This window comes from Silurus aristotelis (genome assembly GCF_946808225.1).
Source record: "Silurus aristotelis genome assembly, chromosome: 5".
NCBI classification, from domain to species: Eukaryota; Metazoa; Chordata; class Actinopteri; order Siluriformes; family Siluridae; genus Silurus; species Silurus aristotelis.
This window is the reverse complement of record NC_139578.1, coordinates 18,927,365-18,953,825: the sequence shown is the minus strand read 5'-3', so window position 1 is coordinate 18,953,825 and position 26,461 is coordinate 18,927,365. Positions and strand designations below refer to the sequence as shown.

General features: G+C 38.4%; 1 protein-coding gene across 1 annotated transcript; it reads right to left on the bottom strand.

Moving 5' to 3' along the window:
• Positions 1–821: 821 nt before the first annotated feature.
• Positions 822–25,894, bottom strand: tbc1d19 (TBC1 domain family, member 19). Its single transcript, XM_083541276.1, is given in 22 exon segments — positions 822–2,126; positions 3,698–3,768; positions 3,973–4,088; positions 4,594–4,685; positions 4,778–4,887; positions 7,084–7,116; positions 7,262–7,306; positions 9,392–9,476; positions 11,214–11,276; positions 11,731–11,805; positions 13,731–13,843; positions 14,155–14,193; positions 15,577–15,649; positions 15,808–15,918; positions 16,331–16,377; positions 20,419–20,482; positions 20,813–20,836; positions 20,839–20,892; positions 21,013–21,088; positions 25,228–25,273; positions 25,426–25,498; positions 25,646–25,894. Coding segments are annotated over 22 exon segments (1,581 nt in total). The 5' UTR covers positions 25,742–25,894; the 3' UTR covers positions 822–2,051.
• Positions 25,895–26,461: the final 567 nt, after the last annotated feature.

The window sequence follows — 26,461 nt, the reverse complement described above, 5'->3', positions numbered from 1 at the left end:
CCTTGAACCAGTCTGTCGTTCCTACTGCACACTTCACTGCTGTCACACTGTCCTCATACATGTCCTGCACCACCCTCACATACTTCTCTAACAAACCTGAATTCCTCATACAATACCACAACTCCTCAACATCAACTTTATTCACCTGTAGCAAATTTCCCTTATTCTTAAAAACCGGTACCAGCAAACTCCTTCTTCATTTCTCAGGCATCCTCTTACCTTCCAAAATCCTGTTAAACAATCTGGTTAAAAACTCCACTGCCATCTCTCCTAAACATCTCCATACTTCTACCGGTATGTCATCTGGTCCTACCTACTTTCCACTCATCATCTGCTTAATCGCGGCTCTCACTTCCTCCTTACTAATTCTATCCACTTCCTGCTTTTCTACATTTCCATCTGCATCCTCTATTGCTCTAACTTGCAGCACATCCTTCCCAGCTCGGTCCCTTTACCTAGCCAGTACAAATCCTTTTCTCCTTCCTTAGTGTCCAACCTCTCATACAGCTCCTCATATGCCTTTTCCTTGGCTTTCTCCACATCCCTCTTTACCTGCTGCCGCATCTCCTTGTACTCCTGCCTACTTTTTTCATCACTCTGTCGATCCCACTTCTGCACCTTCCTCCACTCTTATACGTCAGTGTTTAAAGGATCAACATTTTAATTATTGGCATGTTGAATGTTGAACCTTTGCAACGATACATAATGGTATAAAACATCATACAAAAACCAGAACACACCAGGATCCTTCCTCTTCTGAGGATATATTATATATTTGGAGGGATTTATGTAATCAACCAGTACAAGGAAAATCCACATCATATGCTTTAGGCAAATTTATTTGTCACATAACAACAGGTCTGTTTTTCAAGCATGTTCTTTTTGCCTCCATGGTGTGCATCAAGAACCTCAGACATAAAAAGCCAGCATACATAATACACAAGCAGTGAACGCAATAAACACAAAATGATTGTGCATTAAATATGTAACTATGTATATACTGGCATTTAGGAGAAAGCTTGTTTTATCCGAGGCATGCGTCTTATCTGCATGCATACCTTTTTAATTTGCTGGCACAATCAGTTTATGGCGCTAATTATGGCGCTCCCAGATCAAGGAGCTTTATTTCCTAGTCTTGTCTATTACATGGAATTTTTCTTTCACTAGAAACAATGGCAGCAAACTTAAATGCATTTAATACCTCATATAAGCCAAAAACTACATATAGGTCTATTATAAGCTTATATATTCCACCCTTCCAAGAAATGAGCAAAGTAAACAATATATGAGACAACAGACAGCTCGGATTATTCGTCTGATGAAACGCAGTCCTGGAGGAAGTACTTTTTTAATGATAGCACTTCCTCTCAAACGTGTGCTATATACTTCATAAACGTGTTATTCTATGAAGAGGCAACAAAAGATTCATTAATTCCCCCATTTCTATCCAGTAACAGCTTCATAGCACTGTGAGCCTATGATGGGAAAACTGGGACTGGGGTGGAAATGCACTGTGGATGGCTTTGAGTTCCCAGGATCCTCCGGTGCTGCCTTCGATTTATGTTTATCAGTTTAAAACTGCAAGTGTGGCATAGTTGTATTTATTAAAAGAAAAAAAAATCCTGCATAACATCCATATATTACTTATAATATAACGTGCAAGTTATATCTATTCGTATATTAATATCGTTTTCACGAAAGAATTCTGAAGGTCACGGCCGCTGAGTAATACATCTTTCACTGCTAAAAGTTGCAGCAATATACTTGTCACAAATACTATTAGGTTGTAATATGACGCCATCAATCATCTGAAGAATGCCAGTATTAAATCCTGCGAAGCAGCATATTCACTGCAGCCCTGCTGGATTAGGCCGTGGTTGTGGACGGGTGCAGAGGGATTAAACCTGGTTTTAATGGCACGGATAATTTGCTCTTCACCTCTGCGCCTCATTTTTCACTTATTTGTTCTGAGTTTCAACAACAAAAATGACTTGGTTGTCACGGGCACAGCTGACCCCATTGAAAGGACACGCATCTTCACATCATGCTCCTCAGATGCCTGTAGCAAAAAGGAATATCTGCAGGAGGGGCATAACCTTAAGGGTTGAGAGGTCAGCAAGGACAGCCTGTGACAAAAAAGGACACAATAAATAAACAAAGGCGACACCCGTTTGAGTGCAGGAAAACATTGATGTATGGCACAATGGGGTCAGGGTGATTTGTAGGCACACATCACTGAACACATAGAGAGATGAACAAAAGCCAGTTTATTCTTTAGAATGAGAATCTTCAAAGCAGTGGGATGCGTTAGGAATTGAATTGAGCGGTGTACGCGCAAGGACTTTACGTCTATTAAATCCTGCTGTACCACTGCGCTGTCCTGACAATATTTCCGGTTATACCAAAAATACAGTACGTTTATATTGTGGCACTGGTTTCTATAGTAATAGCTCATTCAGGAATGTTTGGTGAACATATCACATACTCTGACACACAATAAGAAATCGTGCACTACAACACCAGTAAAGTGTGTAATAGATAGCTAATAGTTAGTTAATACTAAAATAGACATTTTTGGGACATCTATAGAACTCCAGCATCAGTATAATTTTCAAACGTGCAAGGGTCTTCAAGAGAAAGAGCATCTTGTTGTTCATTAATGAATAAATATCTGCAAATTTCTGTAGTGTGAGGAATTAGACACTGAGACATGGGGTTGTTGGAAAAGTGTCCGAGGGGTTACATTACTGTGTCTTAATTTTTGTTCTAAACCACCACACCTACTTTTGTATTATTCCTTTGTGTTTCTGCTGCAGAAAATGGTGTCCAATAGCCACCCTGAAAGGACAAAAAAGTGTGCGTACTACAACCAGAGTCAGGTTCTGCACACCCTGATTCAGAGCAAGGATTTCAGATGTGGAAGCAGAATCAATCTGTTTACTCACCATAAAGCCTAAAAGGCTCGAGTTTGAGACTAAGTTGCATTATCAATCTCAAGCTCTGGCCTTTTAGGCTTGGTGGCGAGTAAATTTAGAGGCTCCTATCATGTTTGCAGGCTTCTACAGTTTCAGACCCAAGGGCCTAGGTGCTAAAAATATTGTATGTTATGATACATTCTTCAGGGCTTCAGGGCCAGGTGCTATGTGAGCAAGCAGATAGAGCACAGAAGCATCTTCCCTTCCTCGCCTCGAGGCTGTGCGTCAGTGGGTTACGGCCAGGGGCCACGCCAAAGGCTCAGATGAAATTTTACTACAGCTGTCAATCCAACTGTCGCCTGATACAGCAACAAATGATGCTGCTTTTAAAATGCTAGCTATTCATGTGACAGTCCACTATATTAAAGTGTTACTAATTAAAAGACATTATAGGAATCTGTCTTACAGTCAAGGGGGGAAATAAAAAAATCGTTGCAAAGCAAACTAATTGTAATCACAAGCCTTTAACAAGTTAAAGAAATCGACTGTATAGGGGGAAAATGCAAAAAAACGCTTTTTCCCAACCTGTAACGCACTTGGTTCTGGACATTTAGGGGCTGTGAGGGGGGGAGGGAGGGAGGGAGGGAGGGTGGTCTGAATTTAAAAATGTCCAGGCCAGCGATTCTAAAGCCGTGCCTTTGGGAGACTGGGTTACTGGTGCTGGCTGTAAGTCAGCACGCTATTTCAGTACCTTTCGCCTTCTCTCATGCACACACGCTCACCTCAGCCGAGGCCAGTGACGTCACCTCCATCAGATTTTCAGCACGGAACGTGAACACGGCAGCCGCCAGAACTACGGAAGAAACGAGGAGGACGGCCAATCAAATGTCAGTCAAAATAACAGGCTTTGTTTCTGTAATGTTTATAAAGAAAAATGGCAGCAGACTGACATTTAGGTTTAATATTTATTTATTTTAAATCTGTTGAAAAAAAAAAAGGTGTTAAAAGATCAGTTCAGTATACAAGCTTCTGATTATAAGTCGAAGCACTGACCCACCTGCTACTACCTCTAAAGACCCGTAGCCAAGGATACGGTCCCATAACAACAAGAGTTGGTCGGTGGATAGGTATCCCGAGAAGGCCCGAACCATCCACTTAAACGCGATACGCAATCTGCGGTGAGAATTTTCATTTATAATCAAGTATAAGCGCTGAGATATTTAATAAAGTGTCTTTCAATAGTCCTGAGCAGCTTTTCATTCACATAGGGCAGTAATTTATCTGTGTCCCATGTTAGTCCCAGCCCTGTAAATGCATTATGTGGGACACTCAATATATTATATAACATAAGAAAGACTTGTATGTGCATATCATCAACACTAGATGGGGCCATTCGAATAGTGAATCCAAGAAGGTTTTCTGGGGCTCATTGGACCCAATAGCAGAGTATAATGAAATATTAACTATAATTGCATGTTACATGATAATAAATAGAAAGATATATGTACGTGTATAAACGCAGGTCAACTTAATTACTTGCAAAAGCTTTCAAACGGACTGTAAATGCATTGACGCAGTGCTACTTATTTGAGTCTGCATATAAATGTGTATAATATATTCAAAGACCTACATAATACTATACATCATGCGGGGAGGACATGCTGCAGTTTAGACTTACGGTTGAGCCCCAATCTCTTGTAAATGATAGGAGAGCTGGGGAAGATGGCTCTGGAGTAACCTCTCGAATTGCAGACAAAGAGAAACTATACCCTGTGAAACATACCAGCACACACGAACATTTACAGACCTCGAAAAACACACTCGCCAGCCGCATAGTGAGACATTCTGAAACATATGCTTACTGAGGGGGAGGAGGATATGGAGTGAAGTCTGAAGAAGTAGCGCACGTACATCTCTCTGAATACGCTGTACAGCTTTGAGGGTTCGTTGTACAAGAAACACAGGGGAGCCACTGCATGATGTAAAAAAAAAATATATATATATATATATATATATATATATATATATATATACAGTGAGGAAAATAAGTATTTGAACACCCTGCTAATTTGCAAGTTCTCCCACTTAGAAATCATGGAGGGGTCTGAAATTGTCATCTTGGGTGCATGTCCACTGTGAGAGACATAATCTAAAAAAAAAATCCAGAAATCACAATGTATGATTTTTTAAACTATTTATTTGTTTGATACAGCTGCAAATAAGTATTTGAACACCTGAGAAAGGCAATGTTAATATTTGGTACAGTAGCCTTTGTTTGCAATTACAGAGGGCAAACGTTTCCTGTAGTTTTTCACCAGGTTTGCACACACTGCAGGAGGGATTTTGGCCCACTCCTCCAAACAGATGTTCTCTAGATCAGTCAGGTTCCTGACCTGTCGTTGAGAAACATGGAGTTTGAGCTCCTTCCAAAGATTCTCTATTGAGTTTAGGTCTGGAGACTGGCTAGTCCATGCCAGAACCTTGCTATGCTTCTTACAGAGTCACTCCTTGGTTATCCTGGCTGTGTGCTTCGGGTCATTGTCATGTTGGAAGACCCAGCCTCGACCCATCTTCAATGCTCTAACTGAGGGAAGGAGGTTGTTACCCAAAATCTCGCAATACATAGCCCCGGTCATCCTCTCCTTAATACAGTGCAGTCGCCCTGTCCCATGTGCAGAAAAACACCCCCAAAGCATGATGCTACCACCCCCATGCTTCACAGTAGGGATGGTGTTCTTGGGATGGTACTCATCATTCTTCTTCCTCCAAACACGTTTAGTGGAATTATGACCCAAAAGTTCTATTTTGGTCTCATCTGACCACATGACTTTCTCCCATGACTCCTCTGAATCATCCAAATGGTCATTGGCAAACTTAAGATGTGCCTGGACATGTGCTGGTTTAAGCAGGGGAACCTTCCGTGCCATGCATGATTTCAAACCATGACGTCTTAGTGTATTACCAACAGTAACCTTGGAAATGGTGGTCCCAGCTCTTTTCAGGTCATTGACCAGCTCCTCCCGTGTAGTTCTGGGCTGATTTCTCACCTTCCTTAGGATCATTGAGACCCTACGAGGTGAGATCTTGCATGGAGCCCCAGTCCGAGGGAGATTGACAGTCATGTTTAGCTTCTTCCATTTTCTAATGATTGCTCCAACAGTGGACCTTTTTTCACCAAGCTGCTTGGCAATTTCCCCGTAGCCCTTTCCAGCCTTGTGGAGGTGTACAATTTTGTCTCTAGTGTCTTTGGACAGCTCTTTGGTCTTGGCCATGTTAGTAGTTGGATTCTTACTGATTGTATGGGGTGGACAGTTGTCTTTATGCAGCTAACGACCTCAAACAGGTGCATCTAATTTAAGATAATAAATGTAGTGGAGGTGGACATTTTAAAGGCAGACTAACAGGTCTTTGAGGGTCAGAATTCTAGCTGATAGACAGGTGTTCAAATACTTATTTGCAGCTGTATCATACAAATAAATAGTTTAAAAATCATATATTGTGATTTCTGGATTATTTTTTTTAGATTATGTCTCTCACAGTGGACATGCACCTACGATGACAATTTCAGACCCCTCCATGATTTCTAAGTGGGAGAACTTGCAAAATAGCAGGGTGTTCAAATACTTATTTTCCTCACTGTATATATATATATATATATATATATATATATATATATATATATATATATATATATATATATATATATATATATATATACACACGTATATATATATATATATATATATATATATATATATATATATAAACACAGAGTAAATACTCATAACATTCGTAACTGTAATGATTAAAATCCTACAAGTGCAAACAAGAGTCTTTTTTTGTACTTTACACATGATCAGAAGTTCAGAGAAAAATGGCCAGACTGGTTTTAGCTGGCAGAAAGGCTATGACAGCTGTTTCAATCACTCTTTGCAACCCCGGTGAGCAGAAAAGCATCTCAAAATGCACAAGTAGGACATACAACAGCAAAAAATCAAATCGGGTTCAGCATCACTGAAACTGGGCAGTTGGATCACCTGGTTATCTTCACTTCTCCACATTATTAGTGAGCACATGCTTCCCTGTTTGCATCAATGCACAAATGTTCCTACTAAAGTGGCCAGTGACAATATTTCAATGCAAAGCACCTAAATGTTCTCACACTCACCATACATTGAGAAGCCATGAAAAGGGATAACACCTAATAAACAAAAGAGACAAATGATATGAGAAAAAAGCTGCCGCTGTGATTCAAAACAGCACTGAATATTATTATATATTATGACTTGAAGCTTATTGCAGGTGAAACAGATATTAAAAGCAGAGTATAAATTAAATGAAAGTACCATTCGGAGGATACACCACAGCAAACTCCTCTGTGCTGGTCTTGCCTGGGGAAAACAGCGTGTTTTATTGATTAGAAGGATTATTACAAAAACCACAGGAAAGTCATCATAACAGACGATTCTGCACTTGGACGTGAAATACTTCTGAAATACAAGCTGCATTTGTCTGTCATATTAATTTCAGACAAAAGCGAAGAGACATCGGTATATATATATATATATATATATATATATATATATATATATATATATATATATATATATATATATATATATATATATATATATATATACAGTGAGGAAAATAAGTATTTGAACACCCTGCTATTTTGCAAGTTCTCCCACTTAGAAATCATGAAGGGGTCTGAAATTGTCATCGTAGGTGCATGTCCACTGTGAGAGACATAATCTAAAAAAAATCATTCATAAATCACAATATATGATTTTGTAACTATTTATTTCTATGATACAGCTGCAAATAAGTATTTGAACACCTGAGAAAGTCAATGTTAATATTTGGTACAGTAGCCTTTGTTTGCAATTACAGAGGTCAAACGTTTCCTGTAGTTTTTCACCAGGTTTGCACACACTGCAGGAGGGATTTTGGCCCACTCCTCCACACAGATCTTCTCTAGATCAGTCAGGTTTCTGGCCTGTCGCTGAGAAACACAGAGTTTGAGCTCCGTCCAAAGATTCTCTATTGGGTTTAGGTCTGGAGACTGGCTAGGCCACGCCAGAACCTTGATATGCTTCTTACAGAGCCACTTCTTGGTTATCCTGGCTGTGTGCTTCAGGTCATTGTCATGTTGAAAAACCCAGCCTCAACCCATCTTCAATGCTCTAACTGAGGGAAGGAGGTTGTTTCCCAAAATCTCGCAATACATGGTTCCGGTTATCCTCTCCTTAATACAGTGCAGTCGCCCTGTCCCATGTGCAGAAAAACACCCCCAAAGCATGATGCTACCACCCCCATGCTTCACAGTAGGGATGGTGTTCTTGGGATGGTACTCATCATTCTTCTTCCTCCAAACACGTTTAGTGGAATTATGAACCAAAAGTTCTATTTCGGTCTCATCTGACCACATGACTTTCTCCCATGACTCCACTGGATCATCCGAATGTTCATTGGCAAACTTAAGACGTGCCTGGACATGTGCTGGTTTAAGCAGGGGAACCTTCCGTGCCATGCATGATTTCAAACCATGACGTCTTACTGTATTACCAACAGTAACCTTGGAAACGGTGGTCCCAGCTCTTTTCGGGTCATTGACCAGCTCCTCCCATGTAGTTCTGGGCTGATTTCTCACCTTCCTTAGGATCATTGAGACCCCACGAGGTGAGATCTTGCATGGAGCCCCAGTCCGAGGGAGATTGACAGTCATGTTTAGCTTCTTCCATTTTCTAATGATTGCTCCAACAGTGGACCTTTTCTCACCAAGCTGCTTGGCAATTTCCCCGTAGCCCTTTCCAGCCTTGTGGAGGTGTACAATTTTGTCTCTAGTGTCTTTGGACAGCTCTTTGGTCTTGGCCATGTTAGTAGTTGGATTCTTACTGATTGTATGGGGTGGACAGGTGTCTTTATGCAGCTAACGACCTCAAACAGGTGCATCTAATTTAGGATAATAAATGTAGTGGAGGTGGACATTTTAAAGGCAGACTAACAGGTCTTTGAGGGTCAGAATTCTAGCTGATAGACAGGTGTTCAAATACTTATTTGCAGCTGTATCATACAAATAAATAGTTTTAAAATCATACATTGTGATTTCTGTATTTTTTTTTTTAGATCATGTCTCTCACAGTGGACATGCACCTACGATGACAATTTCAGACCCCTCCATGATTTCTAAGTGGAAGAACTTGCAAAATAGCAGGGTGTTCAAATACTTATTTTCCTCACTGTATATCTCCCAATAGTCTCCATGCATACAGTTGTGGATTATTTTCCTATAACACTATGCTCAGTTCTTACACATCACATAAAAATACTAACACAATGATCCACTGGGTATTAAACAATGCCGCTCCAATAAAGGCAACAGCAACAATAAACACTGATGCTCTCGTTAATGTACATTCAAGTACGCGGTCATATTGTATAGAGACTTATATAGGAACTTATATAGACATTACCCTGGATGTAAGATTTGGGAGGAGTGGCACTATTGTAGCTAAAGTGCTCCAAAACTGCAGTGTCTCGAGAAAAACACAGGAGAACCTGTTAAAGTACACACAAATTGACATAAATTACTGTCATTATAGGTACATTTTGTCCTCGCAAACCTGCCCCGGAGAAAGAGGGAGAAAGAGAGAGAGAGAGAGAGAGAGAGAGAGAGAGAGAGAGAGAGAGACAGAGAGACAGAGAGACAGAGAGACAGAGAAAGAGTAAAGTCTCCTGGCTACAGAAGTCTATTTTGAATGATTTCTTTTACATCTATAGCAAATCGCTCAGGTGCAATTTGCAAAGCGGGGTACTTAAGATCACATGCATAGCCAGTAGCACTTCATTCCCCGCATCCTACAGATTCCAACAATAGGAACAAAAGGATCTATTTAAATGCTTTAAGGGCAGAAAACCTCACATTGTTATAAAAGATAAAAAAAAAAGATCAATAACGAATTCTGTTTGAGAGTCAAAAGTGCATTTGTAATTTCGAACCTTCCCACAACTAAACTGTTGAAATACTGGCTGTAAACAGTACTGCTATTACTCAACACATCAAAAGACAACATGGTTTTATCTACTTGGAAAAACTTTGTAGAAAAACCAATATTTATGCTGAGTTAATCATTCCACACCTGTGGTCCCCGGGCTGGAGAATATTGCTCTTGCAATGATTCACTACATTTGTTTGGGGCTGAAGTTTCACTAGTACATGTAACCACCAGAATGATCTTTAACTGTAAATGCAATCAGGATTATAACTACGGCTGCCTTCGGTGCTGCGGGAATTAATTACATTTATCCGAATTTGGGTCAGACGTATTTAAACCCTCAAAAAAAAAAAAAAAAAAAAAAAAAAAAAAAGTTCACTGTAAGTGAAACTATTAATGAAAATCTTTCTATTTATGATTGAACAGATTTTGGGATATTTTTAGGGCTCGTCCGCATGTGCAGGCATTAAACGGGCCAATCTGTTCTGCTTATTATCATGAGAAGAAATGTGGCCTGGAACGGATGATGTACTTTAGAAGTTTGGTTTATAGTGCTGTGTGCAAAGGGAATGACACATTTCTGATAATGCAACGGTATCTCTCTAAAACAAAAAAAGCTGAGTCGTGAAAAGAGGATATTCACTTACATTTTTACAAACCTTTTTTGTTAAAACAATGTAGAATTATCTTACGCAGTGACATATGAAGCTTGAAGTAGTAAAAGTCATGTGATTTGATTACTCTTGCTGTTCTTTCCGTAATATTTAAATGTGAATAATGTGTGTGTGTGTGTGGGGGGGGGGGTGCAGTAGCATTCAATTTTCCATCCAATCACTTGAACTAGGAGATCTAAACGTGTTTCAGCATGACCGATGCCCCTCTCCGCAATGCAAGCTCCACAAAGATATGGTTTACATGGGATGGAGTGAAAGATCTTCAGTGGCCTGCTATAGAGCTCTGATCACAACCTTTGGGATGAATTGGAACGCAGGCCTCCTCACCTTACCTGCATCAGTACCTGACTTTTACCTATAGCTGAATGACCACAAATCTCCTCAACCACACTCCGAAATCTAGTACAACAGCTTCCTGGGTTTTTCCCAGGTTATTATAACAACAAATGGGGACTTAATATGGGATGAAATGTTCAAAAAGCGTATACAAATCTTATAGTCAGGTGTCCACAAATTTTTGTCTATATATACATGCTTTAGGAAAAAAAAATAAAAATAAAATGTAGTAGCCTAAATGAAAGGTGTCCAAGGAAACATGTTGGGAACAGGAAGTGTGTTCTGCTCACCTGATAAAGAAAATCTTCAAACACAAAGTAATAGTCATCATTACTCGCAGTCAGCTTCACGTCCTAAGGGCGATAGAAAAGAAGCACAATTGGCACGCTGTTTTTCATTCAGTTATCAGGCTAATTGTCAGACATGTTGTGAGAATTGCTTAACAAATCTAATCCAGATCAAATCTGACTACCAACCACAGAGAAGCATGCTCATGACTCATGTCAAGAAAGTGCCTTTTATTCTAGCAAAAGTGATTCAGCTAATCATACAGTATTTCCAGACCTGGTTTGCTTATATTAAAGGTACCGCTTTAAGAAAACATAACCTTGACATAAGAAAATCTCATGACCCCAAACTTCGCTTGAACTCTAAACCTAATGAAGAAAATCTAAAAAGCCTCCTTTAAACAACAAGAGAAATTATACAATTCGCCTAAAACGTCATATAAATCAAGCGACCACAAAATCAATTTTTATCGAATAAACTGCACCCTTCAAAACTTCTTAAATGTGTTTGCGTGTGTACCTTATATATTAGATTATCCACCAGCAGGTCGTGGTGTATGACTGCAGCCTTCAGTTGCTCATAATGCATGACGTCCTCGCAAAAAAAAGAAAGAAACGACAGGTAATTAAATCTAACCGGAATGATGGAATACCATAAAGCTTAAACCTGAAGATGCTGTAAGTTGACTTAGATTTTTTTTTTTTAGAAACCAAAGTGGAAACTGAAAGCATTACCCACAATTCCCTTTCGAACATTACTATACTTTAACGGTGCCCCTTTTTAGAATCTATCATATATTTTTAGATAATAGCACACTATTGCAAATTCAGAAGAATTACAGCTATTATTATGTTGGCCGTTGCGAATAAGGGGCAAGCATGGAGCAGGAAGTAACAAAGAACATTTTCTGTCCTTTTTTTTCCCAGCAAACGAAGGATGAAAATGAAAAAGCAAAGATGTGGAAAACTGTCGGTACAATTCTCTCATATCCCGACCTATGAATTACAGCCATCAGGTGTCTGGTTTGTGTCAGAAAAGCACCGCTGCAATTGAAAAATGAAAAAAGAAAATCTCAACATGAAAGTAGTTAATGGTTTTTAGGAGTTTTCTTAAATAGGGGGCTTGTCACCGGATTTAAAACAGTGCAAGAGGAAACCAGCCAGAGCATTTCAAGCAAATCTAAATGCTCCTATAATTTACAGGAAATGTGCCAGATCACTGCACACTTGAACATAAGAATAGATAGGGCTGGACTGTAAAAGACTGTTAAAGATCTTAAGTGTAAAATGTTTTTTTTTTTCTACACTATAACAGATGGCAGCTTAAAACTAATTCTAGTTGATGCACATATTTTTCATAAAGTTTAATACAAAAAAAAGGAAAAAATGTGTTGTTGATGGGCAGTGGTGTTTTCATAAGAGATGTCATTGTTCTAATAGCCAGTATCAGTATTAAGGTAATAACAGCAAAATATAGTGGACTGGATATCAGAGAAAGTAAATTGAATATTATAACGAATAGCATTTTGGATTTATATTTGGAAAATAAATAAAGGACAGGAACTGTTTATTTGTAAAGAGATTCTAATCGTTTTTTTATTGTGTTGGGCTTGATTTAATATTTCATACTTAAACTTTATTTATGTATTATATTTAAAATATTGGAAAATGTTTAACTGTGATATGCGTCGGTATCCATCAAACATAATTTTTTGTTTTGTTTTTTGTTTTGTTAAAAGCCTACAACATTTTTAGTTTAGCTCTCACAGTCCACATGTTTGCCGAATCGAAAGTTTATAAACATCTGGAGCTTTTTTTGTTTTGTTATTGTCACAGACCAAACAAAATAACACGGAACAGCAATTCAATCAAAATAAAGTGTCTGTGAAACTAACTGGTCATGCTTAGACTCACTGAAGAAGCTCTGCTTTATTCAAATCAGGCCCATAAATACCCAGTGGGTTTACCTAATAAACCGGGTTAAAATACTCAAACAGTAAACATACATATTAAAAGTAAAATGTTATAAATTAACAGTGAAGGTAAATAAATAAATAAATAAATAAATAAATAAATAAATAAATAATATGTATTTTACACACACACACACACACACACACATTATTTATTTATATATATATATATATATATATATATATATATATATATATATATATATATATATATATATATATATATATATATATATATATATATATATATATATATATATATATATATAAAAGGATTTTGCCCTTTCAAAATTGCTCCAATAAAGTTGTTTCTAAAAATTTCTATTCCCTGAACAATTAGCAATAAACATTTCCTGATTGAATTATAACTATTCCTTGGGTTAAATTTTGTAGAGTATGTAAAAGCTTTTGACTTGCAGTATAAGCACTTTTATTTTTCGGACATACTTATATCAGGAATATTTTATTTTTGCAATTCGGCACATTTGCCTTCATTGTTACCATTCGTTCAACTGCACAGTGATACCTGTAGCAAGAAATATGTTACCTCTGGATCATTAGTGGCATTGAGGATCAGAGCCCATAACTGCGCTCGGAGGCCGGTGGGACATCCCTGTCTGCTGTACTGCTGAGCGGCTGCACTGTCCTGCTCACTCAACACTAACACAAAAAAACTGTCACTGTATACACTCTGAAAAAAAGGTTCACGAAAGCTATTAAGTTACATTTTTAAATAACAGACTGAACAAGCTTTCCATTTCCTCTGGATTGTTAATAAAAAGCACGAGAGATCTGAATGTAGGTGTATGTTCTTCTTTTGTCTTTAAATGAATAATGTATGATGTATGGTTTAGAAGCGAGAGAGAGAGAGAGAGAGAGAGAGAGAGTACAAATGTACAAATAAAACTAAGATGATGGGCATAATGCAAACACTCTCAGCAAAACTTTGCTTGGTTTTTGTTCTTTTTTACCTTTATTTCCAATATGAAGGTATTCACTTTCAAATAAATCTGTGTGAAGAAAAAGAGAGAACAGTAAGCAGTGCATGTGACTGATTAGAAATACTGTAAGTGCTCATCATCTAACTATTGCGCTATGAATGATTTGGCGATACAGTAATCTCTCACCACATCGCGGTTCAGCTTTCGCGGTCTCACTGTTTCACTGGGTTTTTACATGCAACATATATAATTTAGTTTTGCGTATTTTTCGCTGTATCGCTGGATTTTGCGGTATATAGGTACTTAAGAGTTATTTTAATTATTTAAATTATTAAAATAAGCATTTTCTGGCCTAAAAAATGAAGCTTTCAGAAGAGCTGTAATGTGCTTCTTGGGTATGCAGTACATACATTTCATTGTCATCACCTTCATCATCATTAGTACTGCACAATTAATTCATCGTCGTCTTCATCATTCAAGTTGTATCTTTACTGGTGAGTATCCATATAGAAATGTTTATGCTTAGGTTTAAGAATATTAAAAGTTTAAGAGCAGAGGAAAGGTTTATAAGAGTGTTGGAACGGTTTATTAAGCCTTAAGATATACAGGTATTCTGTATACTGTACTGTATGTATATTAGGTTGCCACTTCGCGGATTTTCGGGGGAATTCCTGGAACGTCAGGGATTTCTGTGCTGGATTTCGGATAAACCTGTTCAAATCAGGAACCAATATAAGGGGCAATTATGGTTTAAAGAGCAAAGCTCTGGGTTACTTGTCAGAAGGTCCAAAGTCATCACCACAGGACTCTTGTTCAAGGCCCTTAAGCTACTAGGCTAAAGGGGTGCCATATTATCTCTGAACCAAACTTCCTAACAAGCTGGAAAAGGCAAAGAAAATTATTTCACTGTCCTGGGAGATGGTGGATAAGATTTTGAACTTTATGAAAGTTATGAGTTTAAATCCCAAAGCAGTCTATCTATCTATCTATCTATCTATCTATCTATCTATCTATCTATCTATCTATCTATCTATCTATCTATCTATCTATCTATCTATCTATCTATCTGTGTTTACTGAACACATGACTGCTCTGTATAGTTACTAAATTACTTAAAAAGCAATATCGGCAGGAAAAACATTGTCCATCATTTTGAGATTGTAAAAAGAAATTAAGATTTATCTGCAAATTAATTTTTTTTTTGCAATTAACCAAACGGTTTGATGGATGGCCAGAACAATGGAGAACTGCATTTACTAACATTACCTGTCGCGTGTTTATAGTTAAAACATGAACTAAAAAGAAGCAGTGTTTCATCTTATGCTGTGATCTTAATAATCTACTTTAAATGATTATACTGTATAAGACAGAAAAAAAAAACTGAATGGATGCAAGTCAGAAGAATTTAACTGACATGACATTTACAGATGGATAGACAGAATAATGGAATACCGGGGGAGATGTGCGCATGATCGTCTATTCCGAGTTGGCTGCAATTCAGACTCAGTTCTGGATAAGCCTCTCTCTGAAAACAGATGCAGGATTTGAGTTTGCTGCTTCGTGCTCGTACTGCATCATGTGCAAAAATGCAGTTAGAAGAACTTCAGCGTGCAGTCTGATTATGGTGTCGAAAAAAAAGAGGTTAAGCAATTAAAAAGAGAAAAGAGAAAATAAAAAACTCACCAGCTGTGGGATATCACGGACATTAAGAGAAACCTGAATAAGTCCCCGGTGGCTCGTAGCTGTGAGCCTTTCACTAATGTCATGATTGGGGTTCTTCAGATTAATCAGCACCTTTGAAAGAAGACATAAATCTTATATACAGTAATAACATATAGGACCTATAGTATATCTCATATAGTAGCAGGTACACATACCACATATAGCATCCGTAGTTATATAAATATGATTTATGCCATTCATAACATTAAAAGCTCTTCATCATCCCTACCTACACAAAATTACTCTTTGACCATAGAAACACTGTGTATGTTACAGCAATCATTGGTAATCATAATGAAACTGGGTGTGCTCAATGAATACATCCTGTTGCCAGGAAGCACATGTCTGTGCCTGTCAATCACAGACAGCATCTCTCATACAAAGTTATTTAGAGTAATATTTCCACCTGGAATCCAATCAGCGAGTTCAAACCTCCCTCAAACTCTTTAACACTAGCGGATATTTTCAATTAAAAGAAACTCACCTCTAGGAAGTCTTTGGGTGCATATACAGGCCTGAACCTGGTCAGATCTACAAATGAAAAACCGTTAAGTTGTAACAGAAATAATGGTCAGTGCATCCGGGAACGTATTCACAACCCTTCACTTTTTTCAGGTTTTTTTCTTACAGTCTTATTCCAAAATGGATAAAATTCATTTTTACCCCAAAATTCTACAAACAATACCTCATAATGACACTGTGAAAGAAATGTGTTTGAAATTCTTGCAAATGTATTAAAACAAAAACAAAAATCACATGTACATAAGTATTCACAGCCTTTGCACCAATTACATCCTTGAGCATTTTCGGGCAGTTTCTCCCATTCTTTTTTGCAGAACCTCTCAAGCTCCATCAGGTTGGATAGGGAGTGTCAGTGCACAGCCATTTTCAGATCTCCAACAGCCGTCCCATAGCCAGTCCTTTGTTATCTTGTCTGTGTGCTTAGGGTTGTTGTCATGTTGGAAGCTGAACCGTCGCCCCAGTCTGAGGTCCAGAGCGCTCTAGAGCAGGTTTTCATCAAGGATGTCTCTGTCGGTTGCTGCATTCATCTTTCCCTCGATCCTGACTAGTCTCCCGTTCCTGCCACTGAAAAACATCCCCACAGCATGATGCTTCCACCACCATGCTTCACTGTAGGGATGGTATTGGCCATGTGTTCCTCTAAACATGATGCTTGGCAATCGGGTCAAAGAGTTCAAGAATTTAGTTTCTCAGGTGCCTTTTACTATGGAGTGGCTTCCGTCTGGCCACTCTACCATACAAGCCTGATTGGTGAAGTGCTGCAGAGATGTTTGTTCTTCTGGAAGGTTCTCCTCTCTCTACAGAAAAATGCTGCAGATCTTTCAGTGGCCATCAGGTTCTTAGTCACCTCCTTGACTAAGGCCCTTCTCCCCCGATCGCTCAGTTTGGACCACTCTAGGAATACTCCTGGTGGTTCCATACTTCTTTCATTTACTGATGATGGAGGTCACTGTGCTCATTGGGACCTTTAATGCTGCAAAAATTTCACTGTACCCTTACCAGATCTGTGCCTCGATACAATCCTGTCTCAAAGGTCTGCAGCTCTGACATGCACTGGTAACTGTGGGATCTCATAAAGACCGGTGTGTGTCTTTCCCAATTGTGTCCAATCAACTGAAGTTGTAGAAACATCTGAAAGGTGATTAGTGGAAACAGGATGCACCTGAGCTCAATTTTGAGTGCCATAGCAAAGGCTGTGAATACTTATGTACGTATTTTTTCTCCTCTTTTTAATACGTTTGCAAAAATTTCAACCAAACTTCTTTCATGTTGTCATTATGGGGTATTGTTTGTAGAATATTGAGGAAAATAATGAATTTTATCCATTTTGGAATAAGGCTGTATCATGAGAAAATGTGAAGCGCTGTGAATACTTTCCGGGTGCACTGTATTTGTTCTAAAAACAGTTTTGTAGAACTAATATAGTGTTCATGTTATACTGTTACATTTAAAACAATTAGCCCTAAATAAGTTATATGGTAATGCTAAATATAACTATATTAAATAAACTGTTCTCCAGTGGTCATGACCTAGAGAGAGAGAGAGAGAGAGAGAGAGAGAGAGAGAGAGAGAGAGAGAGAGAGAGAGAGAGAGAGAGAGAGAGAGAGAGAGAGAGAGAGAGAGAGAGAGAGAGAGAGAGAGAGAGAGAGAGAGAGAAAGCCAGGCAGTGGTTTTGGGAGGTGAGCTCTGCTTATCGGGACTCATTCCAACAGTCTGGACACGCTCCGGTTTCACAAGCTAAGCTGTTTATGCCAGTGTCCAGTAGAACAGCTGCAAATGTTATCGCACACGGAGTGGAGTGATAACACTGTTATAGAACTGTTATATTCCACAAGAGAACTGTAAACAAGCAAAGGGCAAAAAATAGACACAGGGGAATACAATAATACACACATGGGGAGGTAGCAATGCTAATGTGTAAAAAGACTGAGGGCGTCTGGGGATGATGAAAAAAATAATCTTTTAAATATAAAAATTGTGATTGAGATTGTAAAGTTTGTGAAGAACAAAATTTCCACAATCACACTTTAAAATCTGGGAGAATGGAGGTTATATATATATATATATATATATATATATACAGTGAGGAAAATAAGTATTCGAACACCCTGCTATTTTGCAAGTTCTCCCACTTAGAAATCATGGAGGGGTCTGAAATTGTCATCGTAGATGCATGTCCACTGTGAGAGACATAATCTAAAAAAAAAAATCCAGAAATCACAATGTATGATTTTTTTAACTATTTATTTGTATGATACAGCTGCAAATAAGTATTTAAACACCTGAGAAAGTCAATGTTAATATTTGGTACAGGAGCCTTTGTTTGCAATTACAGAGGTCAAACGTTTCCTGTAGTTTTTCACCAGGTTTGCACACACTGCAGGAGGGATTTTGGCCCACTCCTCCACACAGATCTTCTCTAGATCAGTCAGGTTTCTGGCATGTCGCTGACAAACACGGAGTTTGAGCTCCGTCCAAAGATTCTCTATTGGGTTTAGGTCTGGAGACATGCTAGGCCACGGGAGAACCTTGATATGCTTCTTACAGAGCCACTCCTTGGTTATCCTGGCTGTGTGCTTCGGGTCATTGTCATGTTGGAAGACCCAGCCTCGACCCATCTTCAATGCTCTAACTGAGGGAAGGAGGTTGTTTCCCAAAATCTCGCAATACATGGCCCCGGTCATCCTCTCCTTAATACAGTGCAGTCGCCCTGTCCCATGTGCAGAAAAACACCCCCAAAGCATGATGCTACCACCCCCATGCTTCACAGTAGGGATGGTGTTCTTGGGATGGTACTCATCATTCTTCTTCCTCCAAACACGTTTAGTGGAATTATGACCCAAAAGTTCTATTTTGGTCTCATCTGACCACATGACTTTCTCCCATGACTCCACTGGATCATCCGAATGGTCATTGGCAAACTTAAGACATGCCTGGACATGTGCTGGTTTAAGCAGCGGAACCTTCCATGCCATGCATGATTTCAAACCATGACGTCTTACTGTATTACCAACAGTAACCTTGGAAACGGTGGTCCCAGCTCATTCATATCATTGACCAGCTCCTCCCGTGTAGTTCTGGGCTGATTTCTCACCTTCCTTAGGATCATTGAGACCCCACGAGGTGAGATCTTGCATGGAGCCCCAGTCCGAGGGAGATTGACAGTCATGTTTAGCTTCTTCCATTTTCTAATGATTGCTCCAACAGTGGACCTTTTTTCACCAAGCTGCTTGGCAATTTCCCCGTAGCCCTTTCCAGCCTTGTGGAGGTGTACAATTTTGTCTCTAGTGTCTTTGGACAGCTCTTTGGTCTTGGCCATGTTAGTGGTTGGATTCTTACTGATTGTATGGGGTGGACAGGTGTCTTTATGCAGCAGGGTGTTCAAATACTTATTTTCCTTACTGTGTGTGTATATATATATATATATATATATATATATATATATATATATATATATATATATATATATATATATGAAACTTGTAATAGTGACTAATCGCAACTTAATTGCACATTTCTATCTGTTCTAAATGTACCTTAAATTAATACTTTTCAAGTTTTTTTAAATCTAATCGACATGGGCATGGACAAATATCAATGCTTAATGCAAATGTATGTTTATTATTAGTGAAACCACATTCAACATAAAGCATGCAAATAAAATATCCTTCTAAATGTAAAAAGAGAAAAGAGAATGCCACGAGTGTGCAAAGCAATAATCAAAGCAAAAGGTGGCTACCATGAAGAACCTAGAATATGACATTTTTCAGTTGTTTCACACTTTTTTGTTATGTATATAATTCCATATATAATTCCACATGTGTTAATTCATAGTTTTGATGCCTTCAGTGTGAATCTACAATTTTCATAGTCATGAAAATAAAGAAAACTCTTTGAATGAGAAGGTGTGTCCAAACTTTTGGTTTGTACTGTATATATATATATATATTACAAATTGTGCCTGTTTGTGTTCTGACATAGCAATAAAAAAAACTAAAATAACATAAAACTCACATTGCACTGACATGCATCGAATGAACAATGAAGTACCTGGTTCATCTGTGCCCAATTCATTCCATTTGTTAGTTAAATGTCTCTGATCTGCAACAGGCCGCTGTTGAATCAGTAGTTATATTTAATAAACACCCAATGGAAGAATTATAATAAGTTAATGATGAGGTTCTAGACTCTTAAAAGTAAAGCAACGTTAAGTTAAAACATTAATTAAGATAATACTTGGGTTTTGAGACATTAGAAATTTAATGTATGGATCCAAAATCAAACTTTGTAAGAACTTAAACATAACTCTATAAGAAGTTATAGGTGTGAATGTTTCAAAAAATTAAGGCACGTTAGGGCTTTAATACTGGTGGTGAAACATGCTTCTGTTCGGAGGTAAAGCTTTTGACTGCATGTGGTCTGAGTATTTTAGTGTGAAAAGTACCTTGTGGGCCAAAGGAACCGAACCCCCAACTCAGTACACATGCTGTTCAGACTCTTGAGGATCCTCTTCTCCCAGCATGCCTTTTAAACACACACACACACACACACACACACAGTGTGGTGCAGATGTGAGCTAAAGCACAGACTGAATTGAAAAAGAAAAGTGGAATGACTGCTGTGTTTGGGGGAGAAAAATGGTACCTGGGCTCTGCGCATGTACTCCAGTGGTTCTTTTATGTGCTCTGGGGAAGCTGCAGGGTGAGCAGGTGGAGGCAAACTGCAACGCACACGCACACACACACACACACACACACACACACACACACACACACACACAAACACACACACACCCCACCGGAAAAAAAAAGAACATGCTCATGTTATCTAATTAGTAACACTAAACTAACATATATGTTAGTATATTATAAAGCAAAAAAACTAAACTTATGGTCCGCAAAGAGCTTGCAATGCATGCGCAGGATCTCACTGTGGAAAGATACTGATCATGAGCGTAGTAAAATAAATAAATAAATACAATTTCAAAACCTTATTGCACCATGGAACACCATGTTCATTCCATGGAAGTCCATGATCAAGAGGAGAAAATGGGACACCATAGTTTCATTACAAATAACAGGAGACAGGACAAAGGGACAAAAGAAACACTAAGCGTCAGGCTGCCAAGAGACCTACAGCAGCTAAAAAGCTGCAAAAATAAGAACATGTTGTATTCTTCATGTGGCTATATTATGAGTGGCGAGACGGAAGCCCTAGAACCTGCCTAAAGTTTGGTAAAATGTATTATGTTCATATTTATTTGAGGCAAAAATATTAGATTTAGAACACAATACACCTGGTGAAGCATGGTGGTGGCAGAATCATGCTATAGGTCTGCTCTTTTTAGCTGTGACAATGGCTCTAATCAAGAAAGACTCATAGTTTGCTCCAAATACCAATTCATCCTGGCAGAAAACCTGTTAGACAGCTGAAGATGACAAAGAACCAATATGTTAAATAAGTTCCATCAAACTGTGCAGTGTAAATTCATTTGGCTATTGGAGATCGGGTTACTAATCTCAGTTAATCCTGCACTGACTATAGTTTCTTACGCAGCGTGAGGACTGCGATACAGAATACAATTGCAATACGCGGGACAATTCTAAAAATATGACATAGTAAGAAGCTTTTAAAGGATATGCACCTGAAGTCACAGTCTTGTGGTGATCACTGCTGCTACAAATCAGCAAGACAACAAGCCAAGGGGAGATCCTAAGGAAACCACCATGAAGTTCCTTACACATTTGTAAAGCCATGGTTAAACACTTGACTTTTAATCTGTAAGCCTGTTTATTTATTTTCAGATGAGTGGTAGGGAATAGGATAAATAAAGCAGTGATTTTTTGGAGACTTGTGGGTGGTCCCATTAGATTTATTTTGCCTAATTTACTACCACCTGTCAGGAAATAAACAAACTGGCTGCCAGATTCCTCGCTTGTAGAGACAACGCTGTAAAAAATGAGCTGAATGGTTGTAAATGTTGAAAGATATTCTTCAACACAAATACAGTAACAAATACAGTACTGTTACAACTACAATAACGGTAGCACCTGTGCTCACATACACCTTTTTTCTCATGGCACATTTCTGTAGTTGCACTGGCACCCACTTGCACTGGCATAGATTGTAAAACCACCACAATCCTTGGAACTGAAAATGAATGAATGAATGAATGAATTAATGAATGAATGAATGAATGAATGAATGAAATGAAATTCTGGCCAATTTTCAACAATATTTATGCACTGACATCAGAGTTTTCAGATGTTTCTCAGTGTACAAGCATGCCCCTGAGTACAACTTAGGCCTGTAATTGTATTACAGTGTCATCACTAAAATACATTGAAATTGTATTCACTTCTAAAACTTTATTATTATTATTTTTTTTGTTTTTCATTTTTAAAACAAAATACCCTGAGGATCATTTTCATCTTAAAGTTGATTTTGTTTATTGCAGCTTGTTGTCCACGTGACCCACAGGAAAAGCAATAGCATTTGGGTTTCATGTTATTTCACTGCCTTTGGAATTCTAAATTGCCCCCAAAAATAAATCAGTGTATTTCATGTCTGGAATGGACAGATGGATGCAAAATGTTCTTAGGCAAGGTTTAGGCCAAAAAAGACTTTTAAATTATCCCAGTCATAGCCCATAGTAGCAGGGTTATAGGGAAATCGTAACAATGAGATCAGATCGCTAAATTCCTAAGAATAAATGATATATAGCAGATTCACCTAATCTATAAACTGCTATGAGAATTCTTCACAATCTGCAGGAAACCTGACACAATTTATCTTTGTCCATCCCATTAAATGACTGAACAGCAACAGCAGCAGCTCCAGAAACGTTTTTCCTGTGAGCTCCATTACCACTGTAACGCACTAGAATTTGTATAAACACATCATCTTGAAATGGCATACAAATGGCTCACTGGCTCAAAGCAGAATATCTCCATTCTTCTTCTTCTTTTTTTTTCTTTTTACATCGGACGGAGGTCATTTGATTCAGCACAGCTCTCATATGACAATAGTAGAAAACATTCAAAGGTTTTTACTCACCACTTAGTGTCAAGTCCTTCATCAGCCAGTAAGAACTGATATTCAGTTTAGATTAAATAACATTCTAAACTGGCACAACTAGTCTATATGCCACATCTGCCATTTATGCTCATATGTCCTTGTTGAGCGTTCCAACCCATTCCAGATTTAGTTCTTCATTTGCTCTTATAATAACCTGCTGTGGTAATGTGTGCTCCTTCAGCTAGAAGAACATCAGTGAAGTCAGGCACTGATGTTAAATAAGGAGACCTACGATTCAGGCAACATTGCGGTTGATCCAAAAGCTGTTAAACGGGGTTGTGTGTAGGCCACGTCAGTTTTTTTTTCACTCCAACTTTGGCAAACCATGTCTTCATGGATCTTGCTTTTGTGCATAGTAGCTTAGTTAGGAACTTAGTTTCAATTAAATCTTAATAGTACAGCGTGCCGAATTTCTATAGACGATTGTGTGCTCCACACTGTGTGGGAAAAATTAGGGAAAGAACCACAAACAGGGTCAGCATCAAAAACCCAAAGCTGTGCCCTCAAATAATCATCCATATTCTGTTGGTTAGCATACAACTGCCATATACTGCAATGTGATTCAATGGAGATCAAATTCTATTTAATTTAACACTAATATTGGGTTCTGGGTAGTTTATATATGGGTTACAAAATGTTAATTGGGAAATCCTGGAAATTTCACATCACATGTTCTAATGAAAGTACTTGTCATTATTATACACTAACTGATAGTACAGCCATCAGTTAACTATAGAAGGAGAACAATCAACAATTTTGTCCACATTGGTATTACTTTTTATTACTCCTAAACCTTCTCATTAAGAGAAACTAAAGTCATAGGCAAAATCCGAGAAGGTTAATCCAGCAACCCCCTTTGCAGTCACGTGCAAAAGTTTGTACCCCCCAGCTGAGTAGTGTTGCTGTGTTTTATTTTAAACTCTGCACATGCTCAGTGGCGCCTCTATTAGACTATCTGAGTAATGCTTTTTTCTGTTGGGTGTTAATGATCCAGGGGTTCTCAAATCCAATTTGTAAAATGTCCACGTAACATTGCTGAATGGTGAGAGCACACAATGTTTAAAGTTAAACCATTAGTGAATATCAATATAAATATCAATTCAGAGCACATATTGTTTGTTCATATTTGTCTCCTAGTTCAAGCATCCAAAGACGTCCTATACAATTGCGTGCCTCCAACTGCGTGTTTACAGTTTGGGGAGAATCACATATGGCATATTACATATCCCAATACTTAGGCCATATATTATATGTGCTTGTTGATTTAGGATTTAGTCACGTGTATCTTTTATAGTAGTCTCCACTCTTCTGGGAAGGATTTCTACTATATTTTATAGCCTGGCATTGTGGATTTGTGCTGATTCAGATATAAGTGTATTAGTGAGATTAGACAATGTTGGGTGAAGAGGCCAAAATGTCATCCTATAGGTGTTCAATAGGGTTGAGGTCAGAACCCCTTAGTTCTTCCACATCAACCTGAACACACAACATCTTCATAAAGCGTAATCTGTGCATTATGTCATGCTCAAACAGGTTTGTACCCCTTAGTTCCAAACATTTTCCCATACAGTGCATCTCGTTCGTGTGCGTCAGTGCGTGTAAAAAGAAAACAAAAACAAGGGTTTCATTCGGTTATGGCATGGTACCATCCAGTGTACATATTTTGTACCTTGAAAGTGCATCACCTACAAAATTGTTATAGTGTTACCTTTAAAAAATGATTTTTAAAACACATATTACAAAAATACAAAATACATATACAAAATACATATTTCAACTTACATGTGCAATTCTCTGTATACTGCATTTTGCAACTTCCTCTCCCAACCTATAAGACAGGAAAAGTGCAAAAAAAATATTTTTAAAAAAGATTAGCTTAAGTGATTGTAGAGAAAAATAACAATCTCAGCATTTCTCCATCATCGCTGTAGTGAGTGTCTCTGCAGTACCCGGATGAGGAAGCCGGCGCACCCTGCGTACCTGCCGCTCTGAGGAAATTCCGGACATCTTCTTTTAAAGATTCGAGCTTTATCTCCGGGCTGTGTAAACATTCCTGCAATCAAATATACAATTAACACTAGTAGTCACATGTCGAATTGATCGTTTTACTCACTGTGCGACTGCTGGCAGTTTAATAACAAGAAGAAAATCAGTGTTGTTAGTGTGATGTGTGCAGGATGCGCACACTGCGCCTGCTCACTTTGGCTTGTTTCTCCAGCTGGGAGTGTAAATGAGTTCCCCTCAGCCGCTGGACAACTTGAGCAATGGTGACAGATATTTCCGTTCCTTCGTCCATATTAATAAATAATAATTTTCGGAAATCTCTTCTGATGGGATTAATTCAGCCTCATTTAGTAGCGCATCATCTATGCACGAAGCACCGTATCTTAGCAACTAAAGGGCGCACGCGGAAGGAAACAAGGACCCTGAAACACGGTTCCTACCTCCAATCTCTACTTCCTGTTCCCCATACGCACTCATACTGTATTACCCAGAATGTAGCACATTTCATTATTACCACAGTAGTAAACTCTGATGCATCATTTCTGTGTTTTTCTTTTAAGGATTATAACTATAATTTGCCAGGTCGATAGAAATATTTACAGTATTGTTCAGTGTGCTTCTTTGTATTCGCCATTGCTTTCAACCCTGTAAAATAAACCACACTAATGGCAAAGTCTGTATATACACTATATGGACAAAAATATTGGGACACCTGACTTTTAGGGCAATATGTGGTACTTTCCCAAACTGTTATCGCAAAGCACACATTTGTATAAGATGTCTTTGGATGCAGTTGCATGAAATTTTCCCTTAACTTGAACTAGCTGACCCAAACCTGTTCCAGCATGGCAGTGCTCCTGTGCACAAAACAAACCATGAAGTTATGGGTTGGAGTGGAAGATCTCCTGCTATAGAGTTCTGATCTCATCCCTGCTGAACACATTTGGGATGAATGGGAAAGTTGACTGCACCCCAGGTCTCCTCACCCTACATCACTACCTGACTTTACTAA